The sequence below is a fragment of the Rhinolophus sinicus genome, chromosome 1 (genome assembly GCF_057876585.1).
Source record: "Rhinolophus sinicus isolate RSI-liver-muscle chromosome 1, RSI-T2T, whole genome shotgun sequence".
Classification (NCBI taxonomy): domain Eukaryota; kingdom Metazoa; phylum Chordata; class Mammalia; order Chiroptera; family Rhinolophidae; genus Rhinolophus; species Rhinolophus sinicus.
In genome coordinates, this window is record NC_142501.1 from 35462616 (window position 1) to 35477412 (window position 14797).

General features: G+C 33.0%; 1 protein-coding gene across 2 annotated transcripts in view; it reads left to right on the forward strand.

The window, feature by feature from the left end:
* The window catches only part of LOC109450674 (solute carrier organic anion transporter family member 1B3-like), a 56997-nt gene that overhangs the window by 30072 nt on the left and 12128 nt on the right, over positions 1–14797 (forward strand). Inside the window, exons 8-13 of one of the 2 annotated variants that reach the window (XR_012494036.2) lie at positions 754–996; positions 4044–4208; positions 5577–5772; positions 8812–8977; positions 11140–11324; positions 14522–14617. Coding sequence is in view for 1 of the 2 variants with exons in the window: in XM_019738257.3 (XP_019593816.3) it covers positions 754–996; positions 4044–4208; positions 5577–5772; positions 8812–8977; positions 11140–11324 (955 nt within the window). In the remaining variant the exon portion in view is untranslated. The remainder of the gene's footprint in view (positions 1–753; positions 997–4043; positions 4209–5576; positions 5773–8811; positions 8978–11139; positions 11325–14521; positions 14618–14797) is intronic. The other variant, XM_019738257.3, reaches the window with a different exon arrangement.

Consider the following 14797-nt stretch of genomic DNA (forward strand, 5'->3'; position numbering starts at 1 on the left):
CAAAGTTCACAAACTTAGCTGTCAAACCTCGTATGCATCATACTTTCTTATTGCCCAGAATGTTTGCTTTATACTTACTGAAATAGCTCATTTATATTGATTATATGTAGTATTTACATATTACTCATGCAAGCTTTCAGGAAAAATATAATTGATACAAACATAAATTATCCCTAAAATTTAGAGTTCAACTCTTGTGATCAATATTAAACTCATATTTTCATTGTGTGTATATCTTCAGTTTTATCCTCTGTTCTTTCAAATAGTTGGAAATGCAGGTTTCTGGGGAAAGTAAAAAAAAAAGCTCGGTGATTGGCGCTAAGAATTTATTGCAAACTACTGTAAACCTCAGTGCTTGTGCTTTCTTGACCCAGCAGATGGTGCCAATAGTTTTCAAACAATAACAAGGATGTATATGGCTTCCATAATTGGTCCTTATATGGCTTTTAGGCTTTAATGTTCAGTAATGGCAATTGTCCAGTCATGTCATCAGAAAAGCCACCAAGTTCACATATGTTCAGGCAATAACAGTATCATGACTGGTTCCTGGACAGTAGCAACTGCATGATGTTATTACATTTTAGGCTTATCCTGACTTCAGAGATGACAGTATGAAAAAAAGAAAATAGTGTCTCAGAATTGATGAAATATAGTTTACTCGCTTTATCTATGAAAGAGAACAAACATTACCATTCTTACCCAGAATTTATTGCATTTCAGAATTTTTTACTTGCTTCTAATTCTTTATTCCAGACACTATCAGAATAAGTCCTAAGGACTCTCGTTGGGTTGGTGCTTGGTGGCTTGGTTTCCTTTTGGCTGGACTATTATCCATTATTTCTTCCATACCGTTTTTTTTCCTGCCCAAAAATCTGGATAAACCAGAGAAAGAAAGGAAAGTTTCAGCATCTTTGCATGTGCTCAAAACAAAGGAAGAAAGGATTCAAATGGCTAGTTCGACCAACCATGGGCAAAATGTTACTGAAAATACAACTGGTAAGTGTTTCATATTTATAGTCAATTTGGAATTCTTAATCCCAGTGAAAGGGAAGAGTGAGTATTTCCAAATAATAAGTTATACTCAAATAATCTAGAGTTAGCTTTCTTCTGCACTAAATTTAGCTGAATTATTATTCTAAGATTCCTACAAAAATTAATAAATTTTTACTGAAAACATATCAACTTTGAAGAGAATAGGATTAAGTTTGTGGTCTTTAGCAGGGACAAACTAACCTAAGGAAAAAATATATGTTACTTATAGACCAAAGAATCTGTATTCATTTCAAAATGTTATACTGTAAACTATGAGGGTTAAAAGGACTATAATATTTCATTCACTTATTCATTCATTCACAAATAATACCAAGCACCACACTATGCCCTGGTGATATGCCTCTGTTTTCCAAGAATTTGCAATCTAGTGGGTTATACCAAGAAGTAAATAGTCAATTGCAATACATTGTTTAAGCACTATGGCAAAATTAAATATAAGAAATAATGAGTGCCTATAAATTGGGCAACTTACCTATTCTTAGGTGGAGAGATGGAGTAAGAAGAAACTCAGAGAAGGTTTCTCTCTAGATAATTAAAACAAGATTTATTTTCCCTTGGTAATCATACAGAAAAACAATTTGCTTGCTTAAATATTAAAAAACGAAGTAGAAGCAACAATAGTAGTTAAGATTATCGAAGACACTCATGTAAATAATGATCCTCTACCATTTGATAGTGCCTTCCCTTTCAAACATAAGCCCTGAGGGCTAATGGAGAACAATTTAGGAGCAATAATCTGGAGAATGATCCAGCAGCAATCAGAGCAAGACAGCTGAAATAATGAGGTGTTAGCGCAGTTTTCACATTACACAGAAATAGTGAAATTGTAAAAGTCAAAGCAGAGTGATGCCTTGACAACCTTTGCACATGGAAGTTGAAGTGAATTGAAGATTCTCAGTTGGAGCCCCAGTTCACCTTCTCAGCAGTTCTTTCACTCACTCATTTTATTGTTACATTCTCTGCTCCATCACTCGAATCCCAAGGCAATGGTGTGCTAGAGTCAGGTTAGTGGCTCATGAGACAGGACTGTTAAATGTTCAGCTACACTGGTAGCTTGAAATTGGCCATTGTGGGTGATTTATTTTACCACCATTTGTTACTGTGGAAATTGGGAAATACTACAAATCAGGCCTTGTTTCTCCATGAGTCAGTTGTTAAACATTTATCAACACACCACTGAGTTAGAAGTGTCTGAAACGTAACATGCACACTAAAAATAGCCTACCAATACGTTTTCATTTGGTTGGTGCTGCTTCCACTGTACCAAATCAAATCCATAAAAAGTAGTGGATGATTGTCTAAACCCATAAGGAACATGGTTGAGCCCAAAAAGAATGGAGAAGATAATGAATATGCAAAAATAGGACAACTGTAAACATTATCTGTATTATCAACTGTGTTTGTAGGATAGTAACCAAAATAGTGAAGAAGTCCTTGATTATGTGATATTAGGAATAGGTGAAATAGCTAAGAACATTTAATCAGAAAAAACAATGTTGGATTTGTTCTATATGTTTTTGAGTAGATATAAGACTAATCGGTTAGAAGAAATAAAGAAATATTTCAGTGCATTACAAAAACAATTTGTAAACAATGAGAATTATCCAAAAGTGGAACAAATTTCTTTCTGATGCAGTCAGCTTAATGTCACTTGACTTGTTTATTGATCCAATTATTGAGGATATATAGTGGATCATGATTGTGTGGAAGTTCAGACCAGACAGCATCCAAGTTCCCACCCACCACAAAAATTCAATGATTTGGTGAAACCATCTGCTCCTTTGCTTTTGATTAAATGTCACAACTCACTTAGAATACCTACCAAGTCCGTGGTCCTTTCTGATGTGAAGCCATGAAGAAAAGCGTAGCATTTTGGCCTAACAATTTTAAATGTTATTTATTCGGGCTATAAATTACCTTATCTGTTCTTTATGCCTCTTCTTCACCATTTTCTCTCTCTTTTCTTCTTACTATAAGCAGATGAAACTATTTCTTAATTACCATTAGATAGAAGGCTTAATTCTGACCACATCTAATGAAATCCTTTAGAGATCTACAGAACAAGCTATTTCAAAGTATGTGTCATTCATCTCTCAATAACCTTATCTGGTTCTGTCTTTCTAGTGTCTGATACGTCCTCCTGTTTTTCTGAGTAGCTTCTTTCACTTTTAATTTGCATTACAGCTGGTTAACCTGTTGATCACAGACCCAGATCATGTAATTCTTGCCATGAACATATGTTATGAATTTGTTACACATCTATTTGTAGGCATAGGTTGTTGTAATATTATTGTCATAATGTCCCATGAGACACAACATCATTGTTCTCTGCCTCTCCTTAAACTTTAAGAAAGGTAATTTATAATACTTTCAGCTTTACTGAGACAGTATTTTATGGCAGAAAAGCTGTATACCAAGAAACAACAGGTCTGTATCCTGGTACTAAATTGATCTTTATGATTTTTGAACCTCGGTCTTCTTATTTTTGTGAGCTTTGGATTATACTATTATTAAGGTAATTTCTACTTAATAATTATATTATTAATATAATAATTATATTATTAAATGCTAGTAAGTAAGAGATAATGCATGTCTTATTCACTTTTGTTTCTTATGCACCTAGCACATTGCCTGGTACCCAAATGAAAACCAAATATTTGTTAAATGAATGGATAAATAAATTAATGGTGTATGTAGTTGTATGGTAGAGTGGTAAAAATAACTAAACACGAAGTGAACAAAGCAAGTTGAAAAACAGCATGTATGTACGATCCCAATTTGTGGTAAAATGAACTAAATAAATGTTAATGTATATATGGAAAATATTGAAAGAATATTTAAAAACTGTTGATAGGACTGCAGGAATTCTGAGTTTCTTTGTTATGTGTTTATGTAATTTTAAATTGTATATAACTTACAGTTACGAGATTAGGATATTACTGTATATTTAAACTACATTATTATATGTTCTTTAATTTGTGTTTTTATAGATTTTTTCCAATCCTTGAAAAGTATCCTTACCAATCCCCTATACGTTATATTTTTGGTTTTGACATTGCTAAAATCCAGTGCCTTTATTGGTGCTCTTACTTACATCTTTAAATACGTAGAACAACAATATGATCAACCAGCATCTACGGCTAACATGGTTCTTGGTAAGACACATTGTTACATTTGTTTGATGAGCAATATACTACCAAATAGTTGAGTTCCAAGTGACATTTTGTTGTGAAGGCAATTTTATGTTTTAGTAAATATAATTTCAATTTATTCTTTTGTAAATCTTATCAAATTTGTGAATTTTGTCATATCACCATTGTTCTGTACTTGAAGTTACATCTCACATTTTTGAGGAGATGAATTCCTGAAGAAAAAGGTGCATGTGAATGGAATATTTAGACATGGTATCTGCCTGATTGGATTTTATAATTTAGTACTGAGATCCAGAGATAAATCTTTTTGTAATGTAATCATTATATTTCCATAATTCATGGACTTAGATTTAGAACCCAAAATAGAACATTGATGTTTCCCAAAGAAAAATCAATTTAAACACATCATTGATGTCTGCATAATTCAAAACAAAAATCATATTGTAATAGGTTTTTTTGGCTACAATATCTGTTTCCAATGACATAGTGAGAATTGTTTATGAAAGAAATGTTTTCTTACATCCTTTTCCCCCTATACCCAGTATAATATAAAATTCTTAGGAGCAGTACATTAGCAAGTACAGTTCCCAGCACATTGTAGATAATTAATAAATATTTGATGAATTAAATTAAATTTATCAAGTGGTATGTGAGTAGTGGTATTTGATTTCTTATAATCAAATAAGAAAATAATTTTGTATAATGCTCTTATTGAACTTAAGATAAAAGGTTAAACTGTAATAGTTAAACTTGACTCCTAATGAGGGTCCCAGCATTAATTATTTTATTAGAGGGGTCTTCATCTTTAAAGAGTCTTGCAGGACAATGAGATGAAAAAGATATAAGAGGGATTGATCATTTTTAACTACATAGACCCTTTTATCATCTCAGGTATATGTGTGTTGGGATGAGTGAAGGAGAGATATTAATTCAAGTATTCAATTCTAATGTGCTGGGAGAAATTAGAGTGAGGTTTTAGGAACTGAAGCTCTTTGTTTTGAGGAGATGTAAAGGATTTTAGATGGTAGGATAAAAGTCTCATAAGCAGGAAGATGATGCTTTGTTTTTGGTTTCCAGGAAAAAAAAAAAAAAAGCCCCATAGAAACCATTTATTCAGAAACGCAAATATTTTCAGTCACTGACTTTTGCTATTGAAGAAATCAAACCCTGAGCATTGGCAGGAAGAAAACATTTTTATCTTTCCCATATGGTATACTGGTCCCCTACCATCTCTCCTGGCCTGCCAGACTTCTGCGTAAGAAGTAATAAGATTAGATGAACTTGGTTGATATACATTGTGTTTTGTATTGAAAGACATTTCAGAATAGCCGTATGTATATAATTGCAATTTTTCTTTTCTTTTATTTCTAGGAAGCATAACCATACCGACTGTTGCAACTGGGATGTTTATTGGAGGATATACCATTAAAAAATTCAAACTTACTTTACTTGGAAATGCCAAATATTTACTTGTTATCAATATATTGTCCTTCATACTCTACCTGTTAAATTTTGCACTAATCTGTGAAAACAGATTGGTTGCTGGCCTAACCGTGACCTATGATGGGTTTGTATATATAACTATATCAGTTGTACAATGTATAAGCTATCTAATGTAAATGATTATAAGGAAAACAGGGCAGATGGCAATTTTAACTAAACTTAATAGAGAAAAATTTTAACTTACAAATTCTTAAAACATTCATTTCTTAAGATTTCAAGAAAGTTTCCCTTTATTCCTTCCTTGAAAAAAAAACTTTATAGGTAATAACAATAGTTACCATTTATGGGGTGCTTACAAAGAGTGATCGGTAACTTAACCCCTATTTTATAGGTATGGAAAGCAAGGCTTAGCTTTCATGACTAGCAATGTTAAGATTCTGACTCAAATTTGGGACTTTTGACACCAAAACTCTTAGTTTTAACCATTACTATCTTGGATGGATCATGAGATCAATACAAATGACATTTTTCCAACAGTGACTGAATGATCGTTGTCTACAGTTAATTTTAATAATTAACAACTATCTTTGTAACAAAACCTTTTCTTACATTGTACCACTGAGTTGTCCTTTTCTGACAACTATACTGTTTCTTCCGGCATTGTCTTCATTAACAGTAGAATTGATAAATATCCTATATATAACTGTATAGCAGACCCTAGAAAACCTTTAATTTTTATTATTATCAAGTATTGTGAAGTATTCCAAGTACTACAGTCTTTACCCCAAATCAAGGGCAAGATTCCTGTGCAGCGAGCGTTCTTATCACGTCTGAATACAGCCAACAACGTGAGCTTAGGAAGCTTCCCATTCAAGAAACAAGCAAAGATCCTTGAATCACAGTTCAATAACCAGGCTCCTTCATGATGCTTGTTGTTGGCTCTGAGCTTTGAAACTAGATCCTGCGAGGTGTCAATTTTAACTTGTCGAATCTTCCCACATTTCTTTACCTAAGCATCGTCCTATTCTTGGAGGCTTGCCAATTTAATCTTGAATTATCTCCTAGGTTCCTCCTAATCCTGACTATTGTTATTTCTATCCAGCATCGCTCACTCTGGTAAATCAAAATACAGAGTACCTAGGACATTGAACTTTAGAGTTAAAAGAACCTTCGAGATCATGCAGCCCAACCCTCTTATCCTTATTAGTTGAGACACAGAGAAACCATGACTTGTTTGAAGTCATAGAACGCCTCCAGACTGATGCTGTATTCTATCATTGGTTCAAGGGCTCCCTGGCTATCAGGACAGGCTTTAGACTTTACTCAGTTCCCTGAGAACAGGTATAGTGACTGTGCCATCTATTACCATCTATTCAAAAGGAGGCAGCTAGTGTTCTATGGGATTTCTTTCAATCAGTAAAAGTTTACTGAGTGCCTTCTTAAAGGTCAAGGAGCTGTATAGAGGACATCAATGTCCTCATGGAATTCATAGTCTAATAATAGCAAACAACAGAGTCAATGTATTCAGCGGTTATGAAATGCTAGTCAGTGGGGTAAGTTTTTTAAGTATAAATTAGTGTATAGGTTCTCAGAATGTGGTCTGCGGGTCTAAAGGGGTCCATGAGAGCTTATCAGAGTGTCAACAAATTGTAAACTATTTTTACAATAATATCAAGATAGCATTTGCCTTTTTCATTCTCATTTTCTTATGAGTGCATAGTGATATTTTCTAATGATACAAGATACTTGATAATAACATCAGTCTGATGGCTAGTGTGATGCGTGCTTGTGTATTCTCTCATATTAGAATTTTCTTAGTATCAATTTCTAATACAGTACATATCAACAGATATAACCCACTGTACAAAAAACCTTTGGAACTCTCAATACTTTTGAGTGTGAAGGACTACTGAGAACAAAAAATTTAAGAACTGCCAAATTATTCTTTTTCCAAAAAAAATTCCTATGAGGTTGGTGTTGTTTTCTATGACTCACAAATGGAAAAACTAATTTTAGAAAGAGTAATCACATTGCTATGACATGGCAGAACTAATGTGAACACAGGAGTTTCTGATTGAGATGTCTGGACACTAATCATTAAGCTTAACCACTCCTGGTCATGTGTCCCCAAGCAAAATTAGGTATTAGATGATTTTAGTAAAATTATTGCTAATAGAATTTCTCAATCTACTTTTTTCTTTCTTTATATAAATTACTTTCTTATTTAAAGATAATATCTCAATCCTCAATTATCAAGACTTTTACCAATAATAAAAGAATGATTTAAAAAATCTATAAGCATAATATTAATTACACATATGATCTATTTTATAATTTTAGCTGTGTTTTAAGATTATATTTTATAAATATAATCATGTTTTACAGGAAGTCATTCTAAAGTATGTTGTGGTTTCATTTAAAAAATTATATGGAGTTTTTCTGCTCTTTCTCAACTGATTTCTATTTTTCTTGATTTTTAAAATTGATTCTTAGAGATTCTACTTTAACCATGTTGAATTATTTTCTTATGTAGTGAAAATATAGATTTTAAAATTCAAATTAGTTAAATAACATTTACAAATTTACAGGAGTTTGCAGTGAGCTAAAAGGGAAACTTAGTCGAATGTCATTTCCTTGCTGAAGAGAAACTGAGTCACAGAAAAATGAAGTGACTTATTTAATGAGTAATTTCTTGATGGAATCTCAAAAACTCTTCTCCAAATCTTACCTATCTTCTGTGGTTTCTTTTTATTGTTTTACTTTATCTAGATCATAAATAATGTCTGGGTAAAGATGCAATGTAAAAAAGTGAATAAGCCCTAAATTGTTTTGCCATTTTGGCTTCATCACTCATCAACTTTTTCTAATTAAAGGACAACGCTTTCCCTTATTTCTCCTTTTCTCACCTCACCTCTCATTTTCCCTTCCCTCTTCTTTCCTTCGCTTCCTTCCCCTCCCCCCTTTTCTCACTTTCTCTCCTCCTCCTTCATTTTCTTCTTCTTCTTCTTCCTCTTCTTCTTCTTCTTCTTCTTCTTCTTCTTCTTCTTCTTCTTCTTCTTCTTCTTCTTCTTCTTCTTCTTCTTCTTCTTCTTCTCCTTCTTCTTCTTCTTCTTCTTTGCCCCCATCTCTCTCTTTTTGATATATGTCTATCATATATTTCCAGAAATAATCCAGTGACATCTCATACAAATGTACCACTTTCTTATTGCAACTCACATTGCAATTGTGATGAAAGTCTATGGGAACCTGTCTGTGGAAACAATGGAATAACTTACATGTCACCTTGTCTAGCAGGATGTAAATCTTCAAGTGGCAATAAAAAGCCTCTAGTGAGTATTAATTTTTTTCTCTCTCTTTTCTCCTTAATCAAAATCACAGATTTTATTTAACAATTACTTATCAAATTTTCTATGACTAAGGTCTTCAGTAAAAAATATAAAAGAAAAAGACTTCTAATATTGGCTATTATTGTGGCGTTGTGAAAACAAAGCTTCATATAAAATTCTACTTGCATTTTATAAAATGTATACAACAAATAAAATGAATAAAATGAAATCTGACTTGGGACACAAACAGCTTTTTCCCCTTGAGTTTATAAGAATATGACCTTTCAGATTTTGAATGCATTTAGTATCTCTAAAAAGCACCCCATTTGACTGAAAGCTATGATTTCCATTAAGGTGGAGGTATTTCACCCTTCAGAAGTTAAGAGAAAGTCCTGACCAACTCCTTGTCAACAATACCTACCTTTCTATGACAACTATGTATATGCAATTTGGCATAGATTCTGACAAGTTTATTTCTAGCCTCACTACCCTTTTAACTTTCCAAGAAATTAATCAAGGCCTCATGCTCACTTGACTGTTCAATTCTTGCCTTCCAATTTTGCTTTCCCCAAATCTGGCACTATTCTTATCCAATACAACTTAGTATTCTGCTTATCTATTGCTAACATCTCCCATAGAAATGCCATTTTCTTCTTTACTCAAAATATTCCCTTTCACGCAAACTATGGGTTCTCCTCAATCCCGTGGGTAACTACCAAGAGTAGAGGATCAGGTATTGTGTTCTTTATTTCAGCTCCAATCCCCTGAATATCTCACAAAGTTCGCAAGCCATTTCCTAGATCCTTTTCCCATCACAGCATTAGGAATATAATCAGCTATGATTATTGCTCTCTACCTCACCCTTCTGTCTTTGATTTTCAAACTTTTTTCATCTTTTTCTTGCCCATAGTTCTATTAATTTTATTTCTAAAGGCAATTGAAAGCTTTGAAGAATACAATACCTCGATTTCTTGAAACTAGGCCACAAATTTGCAAAAATATGGCCCTAGGACTGTACTTAAAACCCACATCTCACTGAGAGTGCCCCGTTTGATCCCATCATTGGCAGTGCTCCCATTTACTCCACTTTGCCTATTAGTGAAGGCCTGAGAGAGACATAATGTTAGAATCCTAAGGAGAGCTCTGGTTAATATGACAATATTACCTTCTTAATACCGGCAATGGTAGTACCATTTGGGGGCTACTGGGTAATTATTTTACCAAATCTTTAATAATTAATTATTCAAAATAATATTTTCTACCTAAGATTGGTTTTATTGGCCAATAGACTTGCTACATAAACGATTACTCCAAATTATTGTGAAAAAATAAAGTTTGGTTATCAAATAAGTGTGGATTCAAATTATTCCTCAATTCCTCCTTCAGTAATCAGTCTTTCACACTAATAGATTTAAACTTCCCTTAAATCTTAGTTTAGCCTAGACTCATAACAGAATTTATTAAGGATGTCTATGTACATAAAGGACTCTCCAAATTAAATTTATAAAATAATTTGTTCCTAAGTTTTTCCCTTCTGTGCTATGTTAAGGTATTCTATTGGGTTGAACCTCTCTAGTAACAACATCATCTAGTCCATAGTCCGTCATGCTTTTGAATGTTGTGTTTGCTTGTCAAAGTAGAATTCTAGCACCCTTGCCTCGCCGCTCTCTCTTACACTCAGCTCCATTCCAATGGTTACTCCAGCCACAGGTTTTGGCCCCTCCTAAACTATTGTATTTTCTGGATTCCTTGGGTAATTCATCCACAAGGAATGTCCTTGACACTTAGTAGAGATTGCTAAAGAGAGTAAGTAACTGTGTTATAGAAAGTAAAAGTAAGTGGGAGAGAAATATTAAAAGAATTTATATTAATGATAAATTTACATACAGAGTTTCAGACATTAATTTCTTTTATTCTTTCCTAATTTTTAAATCAGGGATAAATTAAATACTAATGATGAATTATATTTTCTTGTCTAGAAAGGAATCCAGGAAACTGTTTTGCCTTTGAACTATTAAGCAACTGTATTTTTAGAACGTTTTCTTTAAGAATTATAAATATTTTAGATCAAATGAATGAGACTTATTTAAATATAATGAACTGTATTTATAGATGAGTCTTAGTTTGCAAATATATTCTGTAATAATTCAAAAACTATTTTTCAGGTGTTTTATAACTGTAGTTGTGTGGAAGAACCTGGTTTCCAGAACATAAACAACTCAGTGAATTTGGGTACATGTCCAAGAGATGATCAGTGTACAAAAAAATTTTATATTTATATACTAGTGCAAATTCTGAATTCTTTTATTAGTTCATTGGGAACTACCTCAACTGTCATGTTTGTTTTTAAGTGAGTATTATTTTTAAAGCATTTTTATGTATATCAGACTACAAACACATCTAAAAATGTACATATTTTCTCATAATATATTTGGAATCCAAATTCATATTTGTTACATTTTAATGTTCTAAGAATGCGTTTCCTGGGATTATTGTGATACTTCAATGATATAATTAATAATAATTTTGCCTCTAATTCTTACATTACGAAATTTAGATTCCATACTTTCTCCTCTTACTAGGTATATTAAAACACAGGCTGATTGGCAGTTACCTCAATTCTGAAAGAATCCCTGTTGTGATTCTAAAAGAACTTCTAATTTTGTGATGCCTTATATGATGAGCCTGTCAGAGTGAATCACCTATTAATTTTATTGAAAGAAAATATTTTGGAGCCAGACTATACAGTGTAAAGTCTATGATATTCCAAAGCTTTTAATCCACCCTCAGAATGGCTTTTGATCTAGTCTCTTTGATACTTTCATAAACAAAAGAAAAATATGTGAGCAGAATTCATTCTTTAATTCACTCATTAAGCAAATATTTAGACTGTGCTGGATGAAGAATATTACATGGTGAATAAAACAGATAAAGTTCCTATTCCCATACAGTTTACAGTATGACAGGAAAGGCTGACATAAGACAAATAAGCTTAAAAATAAACACATAATTACAAATTGTCATTAGTACTCATGAGGAAAATGAGATCTATTGAAGGGAATAAAAAGGGAAACCTAATTCAGGATTGAGGTGAGGAGCTGTGAAGAAGAGGACTCAGAGAGTACTTCTCAAAAGAAAAAAGTGACATTTAATCAAAAGGTCTACAGAACAAGTTAAAGTTAACCAAATGAAGAACTTTACAGGTCTAGGTGCCAATGCCTTGAGGCAGGAAAGAGCTGGCGTGTTTGAGGAATGAAAAGAAGCTGGTGAGTTGAAACGTACTAAGTGAGACAGAAATGATACAAGATAAAATTGGAACGTTAGGAAGGGATCAGATAATGCAAGACCTATTGGTGAAATTAATTATTTAGTCACCTAAAATTGAAAACAAACACTTGAATGTAGGTCTTAAAAATATAAATGTACACAAGACAAACAAGTGAGGGGGGAAAAACTCATAGACATAGACAATAGTTTAGGGGTTACCAGAGGGTAAGGGGGGCTCTAGAAGAGGGTAAATAGAGTCTAATATATGCTGATGGAAAGAGAACTGACTCTGGGAGATGAACACACAATGTGAGATATAGAAAATGTATTACAGAATTGTACACCTGAAATCTATGTAACTTTACCAACAATTGTCACCCCAATAAACTTTAATTAAAATATATATATAGATAGATGTACAAGTATAGTGACCTAAATTAACATCTAATTATACTTGTAAGACAGACCTCGGTAGTTGACCACAAGTAACTTTCAGTCAATAGCATGACATGGAAGGGAAAAAAAACAAATGTATTAACTTCAGTTAAAATAAATATATATCTATAAACTGAGTCTACAGTTGTTTAAATTCCACTCTGACCCTGAATCTTGTAAAAGTTTGTATACTAATTTATTCCACAGATATAGCTCCACTTTAATGTAAAATGTTGTCTACTCAAAAGGAAAAATCTTCAATATGTACCAAATTACAGATATTAACTTATAGGAAATCATATCAAAACTCCATGTAATCTTGCATCTCAACAAGTCATAGCTTTTTTATTCAAAATCCTTCATAAAGAAAGAGGGTTATAGAGATCATTGTTCCAATATTGATGACATTTATATTTTATTTTATTGAGAAAGTGGTTAAGATTATTATTACCATTTGTCAAAAACATTTCTTGATCTCTCACCAGCCTTTGATTTTATCAAAGGAAAACTTTTGTGAAGCAGGTTGTAAAATAAAACTATAAACTTCAGTTTATTGATGATTTTCCAACACTTATGTCATAAGACTATTGTTAAAACTAAACTAAACAGTAGTGATGCTATTCAGTCATTCAACATACATTCATTATGTGCCAGGCACAGTTCTAGATGCTGAGGATGGAACTATGAACAAAGTGATAAAGGCCCTACTTTTATTAGCACCCCGTGGGAGTGAGGGATGGGGAACTGGATGGGTGTAGGAAAAAGAACAATAAATAAGTAAGTAAGTAAAGATATAAAGTAGAAAAGGTGTTAAGCATTAGAAAGAAAAACAAATCAGAGTAAGAATACAGATGGTGAAGGGGGGAGGTAGGGGTAAGTAAACATACTCATTCAAATATTGTGCATTGGAAGTCATTTCATAAAAGACCTGAATAAAAAATGAAGGTACAGGTTATACAGATATGGGGACAGGTGCAGAGCAATCCAGCAAAGATACCAGCAAAGGTAAAAGCCCTAAAGTGGAGTATACTTGCCATGTACAAGGTCAGGAGGAGTGTGTGAGGAAGAGAGAGGGAAGAAGTGTAATGAGAAAGCTAACATTGTACAGATAATAGACCCTTTGTGTCACAGGAAAGACTTTAGAGTTTATTTTAATTGTATTAAGAAACCAGCAGAGATATTTGAGTATTGGATTTATACAACTGATTTATCCAATTGGAAGATCACTCTGGTTGTTGTATAAAGAACATGTTTTCGGGAGGCAAGAATGAAATTAGGAAAAAACAGAAGGCTATTATAGTTTTTTTGTGTTTTTTCTTAATTAAAATTTATTGGGGTGACAATGGTTAGTAAAGTTACATAGGTTTCAGGTGTACAATTCTGTAATACATCATCTATATATCACATTGTGTGTTCACCACCCAGACTCAGTTCTCCTTCCATCATCATATATTTGATCCCATTTACCCTCATCTAACACACCCCTCCCCCCTTACCCTCTGGTAACCACTAAACTATTGTTCATGTCTATGAGTTTTTGTTTCTTTACTTGTTTGTCTTCTTCCTTTGTTGCTTTCAGTTTTATATCCCACATATCAATGAAATCATGTGGTTCTCGACTTTTTCTGTCTGACTTATTTTGCTTAGCATAATAATCTCAAGATCTATCCATGTTGTCACAAATGGCACTATTTCATCTTTTCTTATGGCAGAATAGTGTTACACTGTGTATATATACCACATCTTCTTTATCCAATAGTTCTTCACAGGAGACAAGCTTGATTCAGGATGGTGATGGTAAAGCATAGGAAGTTATTGAGTCTCAGTCTTTGTTTTGTTTTTAAGGCAAAATCAATAGGATTTGCTGATGGATTGAATGTGGCATGTAAAAATGAAAATTTAAGAATGATCCCAAGATTATGGCCTACCTCTGGGAAGATGGTGGGTATTACTGAACAAATTGGGGAAGGTTAGGGATGAGAAGATTTGGAGGAAGTGGAGAAGTAAGAAATTGATCTCTGATAATTCTGAGATATCCAGTAACAATGTCATCTTTACAGTCTGACATTCTGGAGAAATATTGGAGTAAGAGACATAAATTTTGTAATCAGCACCATACAG